The 21,782-nt window shown below is 44.4% G+C and overlaps 1 protein-coding gene across 1 annotated transcript in view; it reads right to left on the reverse strand.

Moving 5' to 3' along the window:
• LOC126417051 (gamma-aminobutyric acid type B receptor subunit 2) overlaps positions 1-21,782 on the reverse strand; it is a 430,259-nt gene that overhangs the window by 34,387 nt on the left and 374,090 nt on the right. Inside the window, exon 19 of the mRNA XM_050084943.1 lies at positions 541-736. Coding sequence (XP_049940900.1) covers positions 541-736 — 196 coding nt within the window. The remainder of the gene's footprint in view (positions 1-540; positions 737-21,782) is intronic.

Below are 21,782 nucleotides of genomic sequence, written 5' to 3' on the forward strand. Positions count from 1 at the left end.
GATTTCACCCCGAATGATTGTACCCATTTCAGTTCAGTGAAGTTTGAACTGCTGGTATCGTAACACATGATTACCAGTATTCTTCGAACTAACACACTAATAGTTATCATAATTCAATACCAGTTGGTATGTCATCAGTAAACGCAAGGAAAACCAAATGTGTTCCTGCGGTATTTCGGGTTTTAGTGCATTTAGAGATGAAAGGTTTGGTTTTGATGTTCAGCTTAGTTGATGGTCCCGATTTTCAGCACGATATTCCGACAACCGACCCAATTGTCCTCTCAAGGCGCTGTGAGTTGAATTATTAAGCTCACTCACTACCTGGACTCCACCAGGCAGTGAGTGCACATGCTAAGTCATCTCGCAGCTCCTTGATAAGACGACTGGTTCTGTCCTCGGAATATCGTGCTAAAAATCGGGGTCTTGAACTCTGTAGAAGACCCGAAAGCATACAAAAAATGTCTGAGTAGCTGCTGCTGTTTTGCTTTCTGCTGCGAGTACACGGTGCAAGGTTTTGGAGCGGGGCAGCACGGCACGCACCTACGGGGCCGCCGTCCAGGTCCCTGGAGAGACACATGCCGAGCGAGAACTTGCGGCGACCTGCGTCGGCGTCGGCGTCGGCGTCGGCGTCGTCGTTGGAGGTGACGCTGATGATGGGCCCGCTGCCGCCCGTGGCTATGCCGGCGCTGCTCAGCTTCTTCAGGGGGTGCAGCTCGCGCGATGACGCCGGCACCATCTGCAACCGCGACCAGTCCTGCCGTGGTGTGAGCTGCCAGCGGTAAGTACAGTGTCCAGCGAAACGCATTTATAACGACATAGAAACCATTTATAACGATACAGAAACTAGAGACAAAACTGTGCAGAAGGAAGAGGATTAAACAGAGTGCATTCAAATAATGAACTAATTGGAGCAATTAAACATTCAGTTTTATACCAGTAGTTACCCTCTCCTCCAACCCCGATTCCTCGAAGATGTGGACTCTCTTGTATAAAACAGCTCCGTTTTTAGAGAAGCCATTATTTCACGCATCACAAGGTTTATGACGTCTTATCTAAGGAACTACGTTCGTCCATTTATACCGGGTGGTCCATTGATAGTGACCGGGCCAAATATCGCACGAAATAAGCATCAAACGAAAAAACTACAAAGAACGAAACTGGTCTAGCTTAAAGGGAGAAACCAGATGGCGCTATGGTTGACCCGCTAGATGGCGCTGCCATACGTCAAAGGGATATCAGCTGCGTTTTTTTAAATAGCAACCCCCATTTTATATTACATATTCGTGTAGTACGTAAAGAAATATGAATGTTTTAGTTGGACCACCTTTTCGCTTTGTAATAGATGGCGCTGTAATAGTCACAAACGTATAAGTACTTGGTATCACGTAACATTCCACCAGTGCGGACGGTATTTGCTTCGTGATACATTGCCCGTGTTAAAGTGAACCGTTTACCAACTGCGGAAAAGGCTGTTGTGATCAAAATGCCCAATGGGCGTGTGCTATGTATGCTGCTCGTTATCCTGGATGACATCATCCAAGTGTTCGGACCGGTCGCTGAATAGTTACTTTTTTTTAAGGAAACAGGAAGTGTTCTGATACATGTCAACGTTAACCACGACCTTTCAACAAATGATGGTGCAAAAGTTGGCGTTTTAGCTGCTGTCGCAGCTAATCCGCACCAGTAGCAGACAAATTGCGCGAGAATCGGGAATCTCAAAAACGTCGGTGTTGAGAATGCTACATCAACATCGATTGCACCCGTACCATATTTCTATACACCAGACGACGACTTTAACGTCGTGTACAGTTCTGCCACTGGGCACAAGAGAAATTACCGGACGATGACAGATTTTTTGCACGCGTTCTATTTAGCAACGAAGCGTCATTCACCAGCAGCGGTAACGTAAATCGGCATAATATGAACTATTGGGCAACGATGGCTGCGACAAGTTAAGTTGGCGGGGTAATGTATGGTGCAGCATTATGGGAGGAAGGATAATTGGCCCCCATTTTATCGATGGCAATATAAATGGTGCAATGTATGCTGATTTCCTACGTAATGTTCTACCGATGGTACTACAAGATGTTTCACTGCATGACAGAATGGCGATCTACGTCCAACATGATGGATGTCCGGCACGTAGCTCGCGTGTGGTTGAAGCGGTATTGAATAGCATATTTCGTGCCACGTGGATTGCTCGTCGAAGCACCGTACCATGGCGCGCACGTTCACGGCATCTGACGTCCCCGGATTTCTTTATGTGGGGAAAGTTGAAGGATATTTGCTATGGTGATCCACCGACAACGCCTGACAACATGCGTCAGCGCATTGTCAATGCATGTTCGAACATCACGGAAGGCGAAATACTCGCTGTTGAGAGGAATGTCGTTACTCGTATTGCCAAATGCATTGAGGTTGACGGACCTCGTTTTGAGCATTTATTGCTTTAATGTGGTATTTACAGGTAATCAGCAACAGAATGCGTTCTCAGAAATGATAAGTTCACAAAGGTACATGTATCACATTCGAACAACCGAAATAAAATGTTCAAACGTACCTACGTTCTGGATTTTAATTTAAAAAACCTACCTGTTGCCAACTGTTCGTCTAAAATTGTGAGCCATATGTTTGTGACTATTACAGCACCATCTGTCACAAAGTGAAAAAAGTGGTCCAACTAAAACATTCATATTTCTTTACGTACTACACGAATATGTAATAAAAATGTGGGTTCCTATTTTTAAAAAACGCAGTTGATATCCGTTTGATCTATGGCAGGGCCATCTAGCGAGAAAACCATAGTGCCATCTGGTTTCCCCCTTCAAGCTAGACAAGTTTCGTTGTTTGCAGTTTTTTAGTTTGACGCTTATTTCGTAAAATATTTGGCCCAGTCACGATCAATGGACCGCCCTGTATGCAGGGTTGTTTCCGTAAGTGCGTGCAAATATTTAACAGCATGTATAGGATGCTCCACTGAACAATTTGAGGTACGGAACCTGGGAGTAGCGACCTTAAGGAGACAATAGGAATAAATTCACATTACTGTGTACTTTTTTGTTTACATTAGTTACAGTTAACAGCAAATACTATCATTGATACAATGAACTACTATTTGTACTGTATCTTTCAAAATGTGACGCAACTGACGGCCATCAACCACAATGCAAGATTCTGATGAGCCCTGACAAATATCCCTGGTGTTTTTCGAATCATAGCACAGGCAGGTACAATTCTGGCAACTAATTGCATCTCCATATCCGCTGGGGTCTCATACACAAGTGGATTTAGATATTCCCATGGGAAATAATCAAGGGGATTCAGGTCAGATGATCTCGCAGGCCATGGAATACGTGGTCTGTCTGAAAAGTATCCGACCTTTGATTTTCCCGCACGGAATAGAAACGATAGCGCGGGGCCACTGTACACAGTAAAGGAAGAGACCTTAATGCGCATGCGTGAATTTTGTCCCCGCCTTCCAGTGCGTCAGACGCTGCCTGTCGATCGTTGAGTGAGGTACTTGCCACACAGCGTGTTCGTCGGATTGCCGATTCTCTCAAGATGACTGAACGTGTAGAGCAAAGATACTGCATTAAGTTTTGTAAAAAGCTTGGTGATTCTCAAAGCGAAACAATTCGTAAGATTCAGCAGGTATTTGGAGAAGATGCGATGGGTGTAACACAAATTAAGGAGTGGTTCAACCGATTCAAAAATGGCCGCATATCAGTGGAGAGTGACCAGCGTTCTGGCAGGCCCAAAACTGCTCGGAGTGTAGCTGTTGTTGAGAGGGTGCAATATTTGGTCACTGCAGATCGTCGTTTGAGCGTGCGAAAAATTGCCCAAGAGGTTGGAGTGAGTGAAGATTTTGCACATTAAATTTTGTGTGATGATTTGAGCATGCACCGAGTGGCTGCGAAATTCGTGCCCAAGTTGTTGTCGCCGGAACAAAAAGACCTACATTTTGACATTGCACAGGACCTTCTAGACACCACCAACACTGGTCCTAGGTTTCTGAACACCGTGATAACTGGAGATGAGTCATGGGTGTACGGGTACGTCCCCGAAAGAAAAAGACAGTCGTCGCAACGGAAGCATCCCGAATCTTCAATGCCGAAGAGAGTGCCACAGGTGCGAAGCAAAATCAAGGTGATGCTCAGTGTCTTATTTGATGTCCGTGGAATTGTGCATCACGAATACGCACCGGAAGGACAAACAGTGACAAAGGAGTAGTATCAAGATGTTCTATGGCAACTTCGTGACACAGTTCGGCGCAAAAAACCAGACATGTAGACGGCGAAAAACTGGCAATTGCTTAACGACAACGCTTCCGCCCATTCACCCCACTTGATCCAAAATTTCTTGGCCAAACATGGAATTACAGCCGTTCGTCAACCTCCCTACTCTCCAGACATGGCTCCTTGCGATTTCTGGTTGTTTCCAAAACTGAAGATGCCACTGAAAGGATCCCGTTTTGTGAGTAGAGAAGAGATAATGCAGAACGCGACGACGGAGCTGAACACAATTCCAAAAGAAGACTTGCAGTGGTGTTTTCGGCAGTTGAAAGACCGGTGGGCTAAGTGTGCGCAAACACAAGGGGCCTACTTTGAAGGGGATTAGGGTCCCAAACCCGTCAGGTATTCGAAATACCTTTTCCGGCCAAAGGCCGGATACTTATTAGACAGGCTTCGTAGGACCTTCTCTTACAGTTCACAGACCAGGAAATACAGCACTGAGATGGCTGTGGACATCCACACTGAAGAGAAGCTCTGCACTGTCATGTTGTCTACCCATCCTCTCACAAACAGCCAAGGGTACGTCCTCCAACAAGCCAGGTAAAACTCTTTGTATGTACCTGAAGTACGCCGGCCGCGGTGGCCGAGCGGTTGTAGGCACTTCAGCCCGGAACCGCGCGACTGTTACGGTCGCAGGTTCGAATCCTGCCTCGGGCATGGATGTGTGTGATGTGCTTAGGTTAGATAGGTTTAGGTAGTTCTAAGTTCTAGGGGACTGATGACCTCAGATGTTAAGTCCCATGGTGCTCAGAGCCATTTGAACCATTTTTTGAACCTAAAGTACAGGTGGCTATTCAGGCGGCCAGGTAGGACATTTGGCCCAATGAGACTGCCGCCTGTAATGCCGGCCCAGATATTCATAGCAAAACGTACTTTATGGTGTAACTCTACTACAGCGTGAGGGTTTCCCTCATCCCACACGTGGCTATTCCCGATGATCGAAATACCATCATGATCAAATGAGGCCTTATCAGTAAACAGCGAATAGGATATCTGGTCGATCAATCCATTGTCGGAACATCCACACACAAGGCCATCCTTGGTGCAAAGTCAGTCACAAGCACTGCATGGACTCGTTGTGGGTTGAATTGCTGTTCGTGGACTACTCGCCAAACGCTAGTATGTGTAGCGCCCATTACATGTGCAGTACGACGAGTACTGGTAGAGCCGCGCGGGATTAGCCGAGCGGTCTTAGGCGCTGCAGTCATGGACTATGCGGCTGATCCCAGTGGAGGTTCGAATCCTCACTCGGGCATGGGTGTGTGTGTTTGTCCTTAGGATAATTTAGGTTAATTAGTGTGTAAGCTTAGGGACTGATGACTTTAGCAGTTAAGTCCTATAATATGTCACACACATTAGAATTAGTACTGGGAGGGGTCCGCTGTAACACGTTCCATCATCTCCTCTTCAAAATTTGGTGTGCGAGTGGTACTCATGCTGGCAGCTAATTCGTTTCTTCTTTCCAACGAACCAGTCCCGCGCATCCGTCGATCGAGAGAATTAAAAACTCGTCGTGACGAAAATCGTTCCCTGTGCAGCCTTCCAACAAAGAGAGCATTTCAACATACTCCCCCATACTCAATGTGCATGTCAGTCAGTTAGGTACTGGTACTGATACATTGTAATGTACTGTACGTCTCTGAATAGCACTGTAGTTGATTCATAGCACGTGACAATGTAAAAACGATACAACAGAGCCACCTTATGGACAAATAAAGTAAACAAAACCTGCATCACGACTTCCTAGTAATCACGTTCGTCCTCTTTGTTTACTTGCAGGAAATAAAGAATGTACATGTAAAATTAACAGCACAGTACTTCTAAGCTTGGACGCATGTTAGTTGCAAATAAGCTGAGCAACAGCAATGGTAGACAGACCGGTAGACAAGTTTACTTCCATGTCTCCTTAAGCTGGCTTCTACGACCTCAGGTTCCCTGCCTCAAAGTGTTCAGTGGAGCATTCTCTGCGTCCTGTTACACTTTTGCACGCCGTTACGAAAACATCCTGTATAATAGGCCGTCAAAAACTTCCCGTCTGAGGGCGTTGCTGTGGGGTATATACTGATCAGACAGAACATTGTGACCACCTACCTAATGGCCGGTATATCCACCTTTGGCACGGGTCACAGCGGAGAAACGTTGTGGCATGAAATCAATGGTGCCTTGGTATGTCGCTGGAGGGAGATGACGCCACATCAGCGAACATGCACACACACACACACACACACACACACACACACACCACCTAATACCCGTAAATTCCGGGGAAGGGGGCCATGAGCCCTGACGCTACGATCAATCACATCCTAGATGTGTTCGATCGGGATCAGATCTGGCGAGTTGGGGACCAGAACGTCAACTGGAATTCGCCATTGTCTTCCTCGAATCAGTCCATCACACTCCTGGCTTTGTGACATGGCACATTATCTTGCTGAAAAATAAAAATGTCACTGCCGTCGGAAAACATGGTTGTCATGAAGGGATGTAAGTGGTCAGTAGGCAGTATACGATACTCCTAGGCCATCTTGGTGCCTTGCACGAGCTCCACTGGACCCACGGATGCCCTCGTAAACATTCCCCAGAGCATGACAGAGCCACCGCCAGCTTATATCTGTCCCGCAGTAAAGGCATGAAGGAGTTTCTCCTCTAGAAGACGACGGATTCGCGTCTTCCCATCGGCATGATGAAGAAGGTATCGGGATTCATCAGACCACGAAACGCTGTGCCACTGCGCCAACGTCCAGTGCCAATAGTCACGCTCCCACTTCAGCAGTAATTGACGATGTCGTTGTTGTTTTGGGGAAAGAGACTAAACTGCGAGGTCATTGGTCTCATCGGTTTTAGGGAAGGACGGGGAAGGAAGTCGGCCGTGCCCTTTCAAAGGAACCATCCCGGCATTTGCCTGGAGCGATTTAGGGAAATCACGGAAAACCTAAATCAGGATGGCCGGACGCGGGATTGAACCGTCGTCCTCCCGAATGCGGGTCCAGTGGACGATGTCGTGCTGTTAACATTAGCACATGCATGACTCGTCGGCTGCGGAGGTCCATCGTTACGAGCGTTTGGTGCACTGTGTGTTCAGACACACTTGTACTCTACCCAGAGTTAACGCCTGCTATTTCCACCACACATCACCGCCCTTCCTGTTTTACCAGTCTGTCCAGCCTACCACATCCGATATCTGTAATGAGGGGTGGTCACCCAGCCCAACGACGTATGGACGTGGTTTCATCCTGATTTCGCCACGTATTGAAGACACACACCATAGCACCCCTCGATCACCCGTCAAGTCGTGGAGTTTCCGAAATGCTGGTGCCGACCCTCCAGTCCATCACAATCTGTCCTCGGTCAAATAGGTCGCGCGTCTACCCATTCTACACACGTACAGCCCGCTCTGATGCTGCGTGCACCGTGCCTGTGTCTGACTACCAGTCATTCCTCGCCAGTGACGCTGCTGTCACCTGGACGGGTTTATATCGACAATAGGTCGGTGGTCATAACGTTCTAGCTGATCAGTGTATGCAACACAGCGCCAACCTGACGCGGATATACATGGTGAATCACCCCAACCTTGCACAGCAAATATTGCAGAAATGGAAACTGCTATCGATGTGTGGTTTTCACAGAAGTGATTGGTGGTCAGGGGCTCATACTGTTAGCCAATCAACAGATTGCAATGAAACTTAGAAAGTGATTTTTTCGGCAAACATACACTTTTTAAATGGAACAATGCTGTTACCTTTAACAAACTAAAAGCAGGGTAAATCAGAATGGCAGTGGTATTTGTTGCAGGATTCTAGTGTGAGTCGTTTACGAGATATCGTATTTTGAAGAGCTCCCACACGACACTTATACAATATTTGTGGTAGCACACACTAAAGAACAACACTAGATCTGTGGCTTCTTAGCAGTGGCGAGGCAATTGACCTTCACACGTTGTATGATGACCATCGGCAGCAACAACACATGCTTCCAGTCTGTTACGGAAGACTGCTGCATACATACTAGCATTTCTGCGGAGATGTTCATGCAGGCTTTGCAGTAATACGTAGTTTCATATCACTGGGTGTACATGTTCCTGTAGACAGCATCTTTCAGCTTTCCTTACAGCTGGCCGTTGTGGCCGTGCGGTTCTAGGCGCTTTAGTCTGGAACCGCGTGACCGCTACGGTCTCAGGTTCGAATCCTGCCGCAGGTATGGATGTGTGTGATGTCCTTAGGTTAGTTAGGTTTAAGTAGTTCTAAGTTCTAGGGGACTGATGACCACAGATGTTGAGTCCCATAGTGCTCAGAGCCTTTCCTTACAGAAAAGATTCGACAGAGTCAAATCCGGGGAACTGGCCGCCCAAGGTACGGGTCCTTTGCGTCCATTCCAGCGATTTGGAAAGAATTCGTGAATACATGCAGCAGTAATTTGTGCACTATGGACTGAATAGCCATCACGTTGGTACCACAGGTTCCTCATACTCTACAAAGGAAAGTCTTCTACCATCTACGGAAGATTGCCTGTTAGGAGGCTGCGATACCTGTGGTCTCTCAGTGCTCCGTCTGTGAAAAACCTGACTGTGAATTGATGGATCACTATCCCACACCACACGATCACATTCCATGGACGCTTATGTTCCAGATGAAGAAGCCAACGGGGATTGTCAACAAACCAATAGCGCATGTTTCTGCGTTCTACCTGGTTGGTAAATGTGGCTTCTTTACTACATAAGATGTATCATACATGTGTAGTATCCTGTCTTAATGCACATGTACAGAAATTGACACGTTTCTCATAATAGTTCCTATGCAGCTCTCGATTGATAGAGAGTTGATGAGGATGGAACTCATGTCCATGGAGAATGCGTAGGAAAGTCGCTGACTCATGCCACTTGCCCGTGCGATAGTGCAGGAGCTGGCGTGCAGATCAACTGCAACAGCAGCAAGGTCGTTAATTTTCCCCTCTTCTGCTGCTCCTTGTTTCCTTCTGCTGTTCCTTCTAGGTGTTACACTACCACTTTCACGTACCTAGTTGAAGGGGATGATTAACAACTGCCGAGATGACTGACGTCTATTGGAATATTCTGCCACATATACCGTACAAGAACGAACTGCATTCTTCCTACACTCTCCATACACCATGAGCATGTTGGCTTTTCTCCATTGGTGAATCTCATCGTCCACTCACGACCTATTCCTTGGGCCATCACACGCTAACAGACTGTCAAGTCGCTGTGCATTAAAAGACAAAACAATCATACAGTAAGCAAACCTAGCAACATCATACCTAGCAACTACGTATGTTGAGTGTGGAAACTATTAACAACGCGATATCTCGTAAGGGACGCGCCCTAGAACCCTGCAACAAACACCTTTGGCATTCTAATTTACCCTACTTTTACACTGTTAATGTCAACAGGTACGTAAGAAAGCGTAAATTTGCACAAAAATACACTTTCTAACTATTATTACAATCTGTTGATTGACTAACAATACGAGACCCTACTACCAATCTATTTCGCGAAAACTGCTCATCAATAGCTCTTTCCATTTTCTCAATATTTGCGGTCGACTTCTGATGATTCACTTTGTACAAGCATCGACATGTAAAAAAGGGATTAGTGTGGCATTCGTGTTTTTCCGAAGTGTGTGTGGTAAATTCGAAAACGTGAACTATGACTATGTTATTACTAAATGCGCCTAAACAGGGCCAAAGTGCTGTTATTCTTTTCTTGGTTGCAGAAGGACAAAAATCGCACACATCCATCGGAGAATGCAGAACGTTTATGGGGCAGCACGTATGTCGAAAACGACCATTGTGGAATGGTGTGCATAGTTCCTTGCTGGTCGGGATTCGACGCAACCCTCTGCCGGTCTGATAGGCCAACCTCAGCTGGGAGACTCGAGCACCAGCCTCATAGACCTGAGGCCTCCCCATGCGCCCCTTAAAGTAGGCGTTGAAGGTTCGACGATTCCTGTGGGACGAATATGTGCGGCAGGCAGTTATGGACTTCCCCACGCAGCGGAACACAAACTGATATTTTCAGCCCGGTGCGTCGGTGGAATGATTGCACAATGACCACTACGATTTTGCCTGATTAGCATACCGATTCTGGGCTGTACGGTCTTCTAAGGGAAACTTTTTGATCTCGTCTTTTAAATTTGCTCTTACATTAACTGGCACATGTCGATACTGTCTGGAAAATGAGTTGCCAATTGAGTTAGGAATTAGGAGTTGATAAATAAAAACGCTGTCGTTACGTCTGACGCTAAAGTTTTACTGTACGAACAGCGAAAATTTAGTAAAGCATCAACTGCTTTTCCTTTCTTTACGAAAAGGGTGTTTCCGTAAGAGCGTGCAAAAATTTAACAGGATGTAGAAAATGATCCACTGAACAGTTTGAGGTAGGGAACGTGAGGTCGGAGAAGCCAGCTTATTGAGATAACAGGAATAAAACCACATTAAAATAACGTTAAATCACATTACGGCCTACTTTTTTATTCACATAGGTTAGAGGTAACTGCAAATACCATCACTGACACAGTGAATATACCATTTTTACTGCATCTTACAAAATGTTCTGAAACTGACAGCCGTAAAGCTCAATGCAAGCATGATATTGGAGAACAAGACACCTACGCATCCTGACAAATATCCCTGGTGTGTTTCGAACCACATCACAGGCAGCTATAATTCTGGCAACGAATTCCATCACTTAAGATAACCTCAAATGAAATAACCAAGGGGGATTCAGGCCAGGTACCCAGGTACCTCGTAGGCCATGGAATAGGAGCCCCCCCCCTTTCGAATGCCGGCCGGGGTGGCCGAGCGGTTCTAGGCGCTACAGTCTGGAACCGCGCGACCACTACGGTCGCAGGTTCCAATCCTGCCTCGGGCATGGATGTGTGTGATGTCCTTACGTTAGTTAGGTTTAAGTATTCTAAGTTATAGGGGACTGATGACCTCAGAAGTTAAGCCCCATAGTGCTCAGAGCTATTTTTTTGAATACGGTCTGTATATCTTGCGCGCCGGGAGTTACACTGCTTCAAGAGATATAAAAAATTTCTAACTCTACTACTTGTCTCATTGTAAATTATGACAAAGTTTTACATTCCGTCAATAATTATGTAAAATACTGAAAACAAAAATTTTGTGGCCCGTGGAAGCCATTAGATGGTAACATGCAAGCTTTCAGAGCAAAGCAAACATTATGAAGCTGGGCTCTCATCCAGTACGTAGCGTAATCGATTAACAGGCTTGAAGTCTGGGTTCAAATTCATTTTGCACCGTTGGAGGCTCACATTATACAAGATAGATGCTGCACCAGTAATTTTCAAGCAATATCCTGAGTAGTTCACTTTCCAAAAGCAAGTTCGCGGATGTTTCGTGATGCATATTCTCCCACACGAAGCGGTACTGTCTCCTCAAACTCTACAGTGCGAGCAGCTTTTTGTCGGGACCTATAACGAAGCCCTTATAACCTGAAAGTCACAGTCTCTTGAAAGTTTCTATTTACGGTGATAAATTTCTTCAAAAAAGGATGACACCTATTAGGAGACTTCGGCTTATCGGGTTCCACACCCTGCTGTGCTCCTTATTAAATGCAAGCCTGAAGTTCCAGTAACGACGCCCCGTGTTTGATAACAGTCATAAGCTACACACTGTCCCAGTTCCACGGCGATGGATATATCAAAGACCACTGTACATAACTTTTCGAAGACAGTCGTCATCTGCGATGTGGTAGATAGTAGATTGTTTTGTAACATAAGCAATTTACAAACCTGTGCCTCACGTGCATTGTCCACTTAAAACCGTTGCAAAAAATCGGCCACTGGCTCTTTATCTCAGAACACTCGGTTAAAGAAGCCTTACGGTGTATATAATTTGGATTCTAAAAACATTACACGGAATGAGAGCTTATTCCTTGCTGTCCTTGTCGCACGTAATCAACTACTCCACCAGAGCTGAAGAACTGAGAGTAGTAAAAACTGCTGATAAGTACGAAGTGTAGAAACCCATTGATCAGGTTTAAGTGGACAACTGAAATAAGTAAAAACATAACACTATGTTTGCAGCCATCGTGAGCTAACACTGTAAGCAGACTATAAACCAAGGACCTTGCCGATGGTGTGGGGCTTGCGTCCCTCAGCGATACAGATAGCCGTACCGTAGGTACAACCACAACGGAGGGGTATCTGTTGAGAGGCCAGACAAACGTGTGGTTCCTGAGGAGGGGCAGCAGCCTTTTCAGTAGTTGCAGGGACAACAGTCTGGATGATTGACAGATCTGGCCTTGTAACATTAATCAAAACGGCCTTGCTGTGCTGGTATTGCGAACGGTGTAGTGGGCCGCGAAATTGAAGCGTCACCCATCCACCACTGTCAGCCCAGTTTGCAGGTGACTATAAGTTTAATTTAGTTTTGTTCATGTATTTTTTGTAATATTTGTAATGGTTGTGAATTGTCTAAAGTTTGTATTTATTTTTTATGTTTCATGTACGGAGAGGGCGGCGCAACGAACGGAGACAGCATCTTCGCTGCCGGGACCAGAGAGAAAATTGCTGGCCACTATACGTCGCGGATCGACAGCCAAAGAGCAACAGAAGATCCTGAAACCGAGTTGTTGCGTTGTGCTTCTAAAAATCAAAAAAATAGGAATTTGTAATGTTTTGTACAACAATGACGTCATAGAAAGTTTAATCTTGTTGTAAATGTTCAGTTCTATCTTGTCAAGACTCAGGTTCACGTCTATATATAGGAAGATAATAAACTAGTGGATGCTACTAAACTTTAAATACGTGTTCCGAGAGTTTATTTATGAAGAATTATGTTACGTAATTTATTTGACAAGATTATTAATTTTTGACAACGTTCATCACGAGTTGGAATCTTGAAAGTTTATTCAATGTGGTTCCAATATCTATTAAAGCAGATAAGTTGCATTAATATAATTTCTGAGGAGAAACAAACGACATCTAAATAGAAAAAAGTTTACGCAAACCAATTGGACTGAGTGACGTAATTCTGCGCATACGACTCAAATGATGATGTTTTAATTATAGTTTCGTTCAAGAACCATTCAGAGACAATTTTAAAAAAGAATTTAAATAATTTTGAAGTGTGTTGTAACTGACTTAGGTGACGAAGTCTGCACATGGTCATATGTCAAAAGAAAATCAGTTATACAAAACTTCGTCGTTACACTACAACGGCTGAAAGCAAGGGGAAACCACAGTCGTAATTTTTCTCGAGGTCATGCAGCTTTACTGTATGGTTAAATGATGATAGTCTCCTGTCGGGTAAAATATTCCGGAGGTAAAATAGCCCCCCATTCGGATCTCCGGGCGGGGACTACTCAGGAGGACGTCGTCATCAGGAGAAACAGAACTGGCGTTCTACGTATCGGAGCGTGGAATGTCAGAACCCTTAATCGGGCAGGCAGGAAAGAAAATTTAAAAAGGTAAATGGATCGGATAAAGTTAGATATAGTGGGAATTAGTGAAGTTCGGTGGCAGGAGGAACACGACTTCTGGTCAGTTGAATACAGAGTTATACGTACAAAATCAAATAGCGGTACTGCAGTAGTAGGTTTAATAATAAATAAAAAAATAGGAGCGCGGGTAAGCTACTGCAAACAGCATAGTCAACGAATTATTGTAGCAAAGATAAACACGAATCCCACGCCTACCACAGTAGTACAAGTTTATATGCCAACTAGCTCTGCAGATGACAAATAGATTGAAGAAATGTATGATATAAAAGAAATGATTCAGATAGTGAAGAGAGACGAAAATTTAATAGTCATGGGTGACTGGCATACGATATAAGAAAAGGAAGAGAAGAAAAACTAGTAGCTGAATATGGAGTGGGGGTAAGGAATGAAATGGGAGGCCACCTGGTAGAATTTCGCACACAGCATATCTTAATCATAGGTAACAATTGGTTCAAGAATCATGAAAGAAGGTTGTATACATGGAGGAGGTCTGGAGACACTGGAACGTTTCAGATAGATTATATAATGGTAAGACGGAGATTTAGGAACCAGGTTTTAAATTGTAAGATATTTCCAGGGGTAGATTGTGGTCAAAGCAGATATTGACTCTGACCACAATCTATTGGTTATGAACTGCAGATTAAAACTGAAGAAACTGCAAAAAGGTGGGAATTTAAGGAGATGGGACCGGGATAAACTGGCAGAATGAGAGGTTTTAGAGAGTTTCAGAGAGAGCATTAGGGAACGATTGACAAGGAGGGGGGAAAGAAATACAGTAGAAGAAGAATGGGTAGCTTTGAGAGATGAAATAGTGAAGGCAGCAGAGGATCAAGTAGGTAAAAAGACGAGGGCTAGTAGAAATCCTTGGGTAACAGAACATATATTGAATTTAATTGATGAAAGGAGAAAATATAAAAACGCTGTAAATGAAGCAGGCAAAAAGGAATACAAAAATGAGATCGACAGGAGGTGAAAATGGCTAAGCAGGGATGGCTAGAGGACAAATGTAAGGATGTAGAGGCATATATCACTAGGGGTTAAAGAGACCTTTGGAGAAAAGAGAACCACATGTATGAATATCAAGAGCGCAGTTGGAAACCCAGTTCTAAGCAAAGGAGGGAAAGCAGAAAGGTGGAACGAGTATATAGTGGGTCTATACTAGGGCGATGTACGTGAGGACAATTTTATGGAAATGGAAGAGGACGTAGATGAAGATGAAATGGGAGATATGATACTGCGTGAGGAGTTTGACAGAGCACTGAAAGACCTAAGTCGAAACAAAGCCCCGGGAGTAGACAACATTCCATTAGAAATACTGATAGCCTAGGGATAGCCAGTCCTGACAAAACTCTATCATCTGGTGAGCAAGACGTATAAGACAGGCGAAATACCCTCAGACTTCAAGAAGAATATAATAATTTGAATCCCAAAAAAGCAGGTGTTGAAAGATGTGAAAATTACCTTACTATCAGTTTAATAAGTCACGGCTGCAAAATACTAACGCGAATTATTTACAGACGAGTGGGAAAACTGGTAGAAGCCGACATCGGGGAAATCAGTTTGGATTCTGTAGAAATGTTGGAATACGCGAGGCAATACTGACCCTACGACTTATTTTAGAAGATAGATTAAGGAAAGGCCAACCTACGTTTCTAGAATTTGTAGACTTACAGAAAACTTTTGACAATATTGACTGGAATACACTCTTTCAAATTCTGAAAGTGTCAGGGGTAAAATACAGGGAGCATAAGGCTATTTACAATTTGTACAGAAACCAGATGGCAGTTATTAGAGTCGAGGGGCATGAAAGGAAAACAGTGATTGGGAAGGGAGTGAGACAGGGTTGTAGCCTATCCCCGATGTTATTCAATCTGTATATTGAGCAAGCAGAAAAGGAAACAAAAGAAAAATCCGGAGTAGGAATTAAAATGCATGGGGAAGAAATAAGAACCTTGAGGTTTGCCGATGACACTTTAATTGTGTCAGAAACAGCAAATGACCTGGAAAAGTAGTTGAATGGAATGGACAGTGTCTTGAAATGTGGATATAAGATGAACATCAATAAAAGCAAGACTTGGGTAATGGAATGTTGTCGAATTAAAGTAGTGGATGAGTTTTGCTATTGGGGGAGCAAAATAACTGATGATGGTCGAAGTAGAGAGGATATAAAATGTAGATTGGCAATGGCAAGGAAAGCGTTTCTGAGGAAGAGAATTTTGTAAACATCGAGTGCCGATTGAAGTATCAGGAAGTCGTTTCTGAAATATTTGTGTGGAGTGTAGCCATGTATGGAAGTTAACATGGACTACAAATTATTTAGACAGGAAGAGAATAAAAGCTTTCTAAATGCTTCAGAAGAATACTGAGGTAGATCACATAACTAATGAGGAGGTACTGAGTAGAATTGGGGAGAAGAGAAATCTGTAGCACAACTCGACTAGAAGAAGGGATCGCCTGGTAGGTCATGTTCTGAGGCATCAAGGGCACCGTGGAAGGTAAAAATCTTAGATGGAGACTAAGAGATGAGTACAGTGAGCAGATTCAGGAGGATGTAGGTTGCAGTACGTACTGGGAGATGAAGAACCTTGCACATGATAGAGTAGTATGGAGAGCTGCATCAAACAAGTCTCTGGACTGAAGACCACAACAACAACACACTCCTGAATTCTGGTGCTAGCGAACACAAAGCATTTCAAAGAAATACATCTTGCTACGGCATAAGGTCCCTGAAGAAATGTCAAAACCGGTGATGTGTGTAATTATACACCGCCCGTCCAGAAAGTTCCGAGACTGATTTTGTTCCTGACGTATAGGCGACGTCAGCACGGTAACTACAGTGGCAACTGGAACTAACAACTGTAAACAACAGAAATTTGGAATAGAGATCAACACAAACAACATTTTCACCCTTTTAATTGCTCATGAAAACCACACATTGCATGTTGTACCACTATACAGCGAGACCATCAGAGGTGGTGGTGAAGATTTATGTACACACCGGTACTTCTAATACCCAGCAGCACGTCCTCTTGCGTAGATGCATGTCTGTATCCGTCTTGGCATACAATCCACAAGTTCGCCGGCCGCGGTGGTCTAGCGGCTGTAGGCGCTCAGTCCGGAGCCGCGCGACTGCTACGGTCGCAGGTTCGAATCCTGCCTCGGGCATGGATGTATGTGATGTCCTTAGGTTAGTTAGGTTTAAGTAGTTCTAAGTTCTAGGGGACTAATGACCACAGCAGTTAAGTCCCATAGTGCTCAGAGCCATTTGAACCAATCCACAAGTTCATCAAGCCACTGTTGGTCCAATTGTCCCACTCTTCAATGGCGATTCAGCTCAGATCCCTCAGAGTGGTTGGTGTGTCATGTCGTCCATAAACAGCGCTTTTCTATCCCAGGCGTGTTCGACAGGGTTCATGTCTGGAGAACATGCTGGCCACTCTAGTCGAGCGATGCCGTTATCCTGAAGGAAGTCATTCACAAGATGTGCATGCGAATTTTCGTACATGAAGACAAATACCTCGCCAATGTGCTGCCGATATGATTGCACTTTCTGTCGGAGGATGGCATTCACGTATCGTACAGCCGTTATGGCGCTTCCATGACCACCTGCGGCGATCGTCGGCCCCACATAATGCTACCCCAAAATAGCATGGAACCTCCACCTTGCTGCACTCGCTGGACATTGTTTTTAAGGCGATCAACCTGACCGGGTTGCCTCCAAATACGTTTCCAACGATTGTCTAACTGAAGGCATATGCGACACTCATCGGTGAAGAGAACGTGAGGCCAATCCTGAGTGGTCCATTCGGCGTTTTGTTGGGCCCATCTTTACCGCGCTGCATGGTGTCGTGGTTGCAAAGATCGTCCTCGCCATAGACGTCGGGAGTGAAGTTGCGGATCATACAGCCTATTGCGCACAATTTGAGTCGTAACAACACGTCCTGTGGCTGTACGAATATCATTATTAAACATGGTGGCGTTGCTGTCAGGGTTCCTGCGAGCCATAATCCATAGGCAGCGGTCATCAACTGCAGTAGTAGCCCTTGGGCGAACTGAGCGAGGCATGTCATCGACAGTTCCTGTCTCTCTGTATCTCCTCCATGTCCGAACAATATCGCTTTGGTTCACTCCGATACGTCTGGACGTTTCCCACGTTGAGAGTCCTTCCAGGCACAAAGTAACAATGCGGGCGCGGTCGAACCGCGGTATTGACCGTCTTGGTATGGTTGAACTTCAGACAACATATGCCGTGTACCTCCTTCCTGGTGGAATGGACTGGAACTGATCGGCTGTCGGACCACCTCCGCCTAATAGGCGTTGCTCATGCATGGTTGTTTACATCTTTGGGAGGGTTTAGTGACATCTCTGAACAGTCAAAGGGACTATATCCATAGTCAACATCTATCTTCAGGAGTTCTCGGAACACGGGCGACGCAAAAAAAAATTTTTATGTGTGTATATAGCGGGCGGTTATAATTGAAGTGAAACTACTGACGGTCGTCCAGTGTGGATGGCAGCGAAACTTGGTAGATATGCTAGTGCGTTAATGTGGAACGGATTTACGCTGGAAAAAATTAGTTCCAATTTTGGCCACTAGGGCTGGACTCTGTATAACGTGAGTAAACAGTATGGCTATCGAAAACACTGGTAACGGCATGAGACACAGACGGTGCAGCAACTGAAACCTCATGATCCACAGCAATGTTCTGAATTTGCTCTTCGGTTTCTGGCACGGATCAAAGTTGATGACAAGTGGCTGGGTTCTGTGGACAGACGAGGCACCATTTACGCTACAGGCTACACAGAATTGCCGAATCTGGAGCACTGTTAAACCACGTTTTGTGCACGAAGAGCAATTACACTCCCCCAGAGGACCTCTGCGCGTTATCGAGACCTGCTAGTACAGCATCTCATCCCTGCTTTGGAAGAGCGCAGTTGTGGGAAACCACTTTTTTCATGCAAGATGGAGCAACACCTCACGTCGCTCACCCAGTAAAAGATCTGCTTAATGAAACCTTGCACGAACATGTTATCTCCAAAGGTTTTGCAGATGCATGGCCTGCAAGTTCACCTGATATGAAATCATGTGACTTTTGGCTCTGGGGACATCTAAAAGAACGTGTTTACAAGGCACAAGTTTCATGTCTGCCTGATCTGAAGGTCGCTGTACAAGAAACGTTGCTCAGATTCCACAACACCTACAAGCAGCTGTTTATTACTTCGCTTTGCGGATGCAGTACGTCGTCGACGCATTCGACACTCATATTGAACAAACTGTATAAGAGGCGGTTAATAATAACATAAACATTATGCCTTTCTCACTTATTTGGATGTTTCCTGCCCACGTCTCATTCCTAATCCATTACATATGGAAACATTTACATACGTCTTTCTTGCATTCGCTGCGCCAGATTTGCACCTGGTTGCCAAAACTGTGACGATTTTTTTTTTCAGAGTAAATCGCTTCCGCATTAACACAATAGCTTATCTTTTAAGTTTCGCTACCATACGATAATTACTGCTCGCATTGGACCTCTGTGGGTAGTTGAGCTCTAATTATAGCCATCCAGTACCTAGCGATCAGAAACTGTGTGAAGAGCCTGTAAGTGTGTTGCAATGTAGGTTGCTCTGAGAAATAATTGTTAAGAAAAGAATTCGATATGATGCACCGTCCCAAGTTAACTAGCAATGAACTGAACTAATCAGGACATTGCTCGCAAACTGAAGGGGACCGCCGATACAATTAGTGCCAGTCAATACGCGATAATTTCAGCCTCTTATCTGTCATAGTTTCGGAGTTACAGGAAATTACCTAAAACACCCCAAACCGACACTTAGACTAAAAAACTCAGCTAGGAATAATAACAGTTTGTCTTTTAGTATCATTTGATATCATTACTGGAGTTCACAAAATGTCAGCTCAATTTATTTGGATTTTCATATTAAAAAAGTTACTTATTTTTCATTTACGTAAAATAAAACACAGACAAAATTTTATTTGTTGTGGGAATAAACGAGAGTGAGTGAGAGTGTGTATGTGGGACATATGTTAAATTTCAAGATTAATTTTATATAATACTTTACGTAATCATAGCGTGGGTAAGATATTTGTGCCCACTTGACGATGGTTAAGTGTACTTGCTTTTGTAAGGAGGCAGCCAGAATATCGGTATAAAGTAAAATCGATTTCTAAATTTATTGCAAGATTAGTTTTCTTTTTATTGGTTTTATTAAATCTTATATAAGTATTTGCATACTGAAATGACGCGAATGAAACTGGGAATAGTGGTTGGCGTAGGACAGTTTTGGCCCGAGAATGATGTCGAACGATTGTTCTGATTGGCTGGTCAGTTTGACCAACCAATCAGACTTTAGCAGTTCCCGCGCAATACCAGGTAGTAGTTACAGGCTGCGGAAGGAGTAGCACTGAGGAGTCGCTGGTTAGCTGTTGAACGTGCAGGTCATGTTGAATGTGTCCGTCTGCGAAATGTGTAAAATGAAGAAGTTATTGTTTTTTTTTTTTTCGTCCAGTTTGTGTTGCCGTAAAAACGGTGGCATTTACGGACAGTTTTGCGAAGTTTGGAAGTTCTAGAATTGTTTTGTTGGAAAGATGAATGTGTGAGAAATTTCGGTCTTTGTAAAATTCCACGTGGCGTGTTTCGTGTCCATATATGGAATATTTGGCGAGCAATTTCTTTAACAGAAATCCATTGAAAATGACTGAATGTGAAACTCAGATATAGTAGCGGAGTATTGACTGTGAAATCGCCTAATTTTTGGTGTTGGACTTGAGTATATCTCTGGCTGCCTTGTGTGTGTACTGTGTTGCATGAACTGTGAACTCAGGACAGTGACGTTGCTCGCTAATTACATGTGGGCTGATGGCAGCTTTTTTTTTTTTAACTGATATGTAATAAAAGACTCGTTACAGAATTTTGACATATTACTGAGAGACGAAGCAACCACTTTCCACCCGGAAAGTATTATAAGAGTTTACAGGATAGCTTGTTGCCAGAGTTCACGCGGACTTCGCAGCGTAAGTATTGACGGCGTTTTCTTCAACGCTGCTTTTACGCCGTAAGCGCAGTGCATACGTATGTAGAGAAACGGGCTGATGATCTGCTGCCGTACTGAGGTAGGTGGAACTTTTGCAGTGAACAGTAGGACGAACATTTAAAACTTTTATTGCCCACCCCACAGCAACTGCTCGGCCTTTGGATTTTGCTCTTTACAATTGTCCTATGTCCAATTTTTGTATCGCTCTCGTGCTCGGTTTTTACAAAATCAAACGAAGGATACGTTTGGTGACACCGTCTCTGGTAGGCCGCTTGAATTTCTGTGCGCAACGGCCTAATTGCCTACCTTGAATGCTAATTAGCTCGGAAACGATAGAACGTATCGAATTTTTTTCTTAACAAATATTTGTCAGCACAGCCTACCCTTCAACACACTTGCAAGCTTTTCCGGCTGTTTCTGGCCGCTCTGTATATAGACACAGATACGTGTGAATTATTGCGAGCTTCACTGCTGTATTGGGTTACAGTGGCTGTTCGCTGCATATCTCGCTACATACCGGCTCCTCTGGAGTTGAACAGCACGTAGCTCCCAAGACTGAAACTAAATGTCACTCCCAACGCCAATTATATGTGGTACTGAGAACAATACGTATACTGCACACTCATCGTCACTATACTTACAAATTACATACACAAACCTGACTGTCAGTCTACCTATTAGTGAATACCTTATCAAGGTCACTATAGTAGTTCCTGAGATTAGGCTTCACATACACACAAAAAACACGGCGGTGCCCTTAACTTTATGGCATGTGCAGATACTGCAATACTTACAGAGATAAACTTTGTAGCCAGCAGATCGGTATGTGAACCACCGTACCTTACACGGTGTTCTACGCATCTTCCTGTCCTTCTTGACATCTAGCGGAGCATTCCAGATGTTGATCTTCGAAAGGCATCTCAAACAGTTTTGCACAATTTTTATTAGTCTTGTAC

The sequence above is a fragment of the Schistocerca serialis genome, chromosome 8, assembly GCF_023864345.2.
Source record: "Schistocerca serialis cubense isolate TAMUIC-IGC-003099 chromosome 8, iqSchSeri2.2, whole genome shotgun sequence".
NCBI lineage: Eukaryota > Metazoa > Arthropoda > Insecta > Orthoptera > Acrididae > Schistocerca > Schistocerca serialis.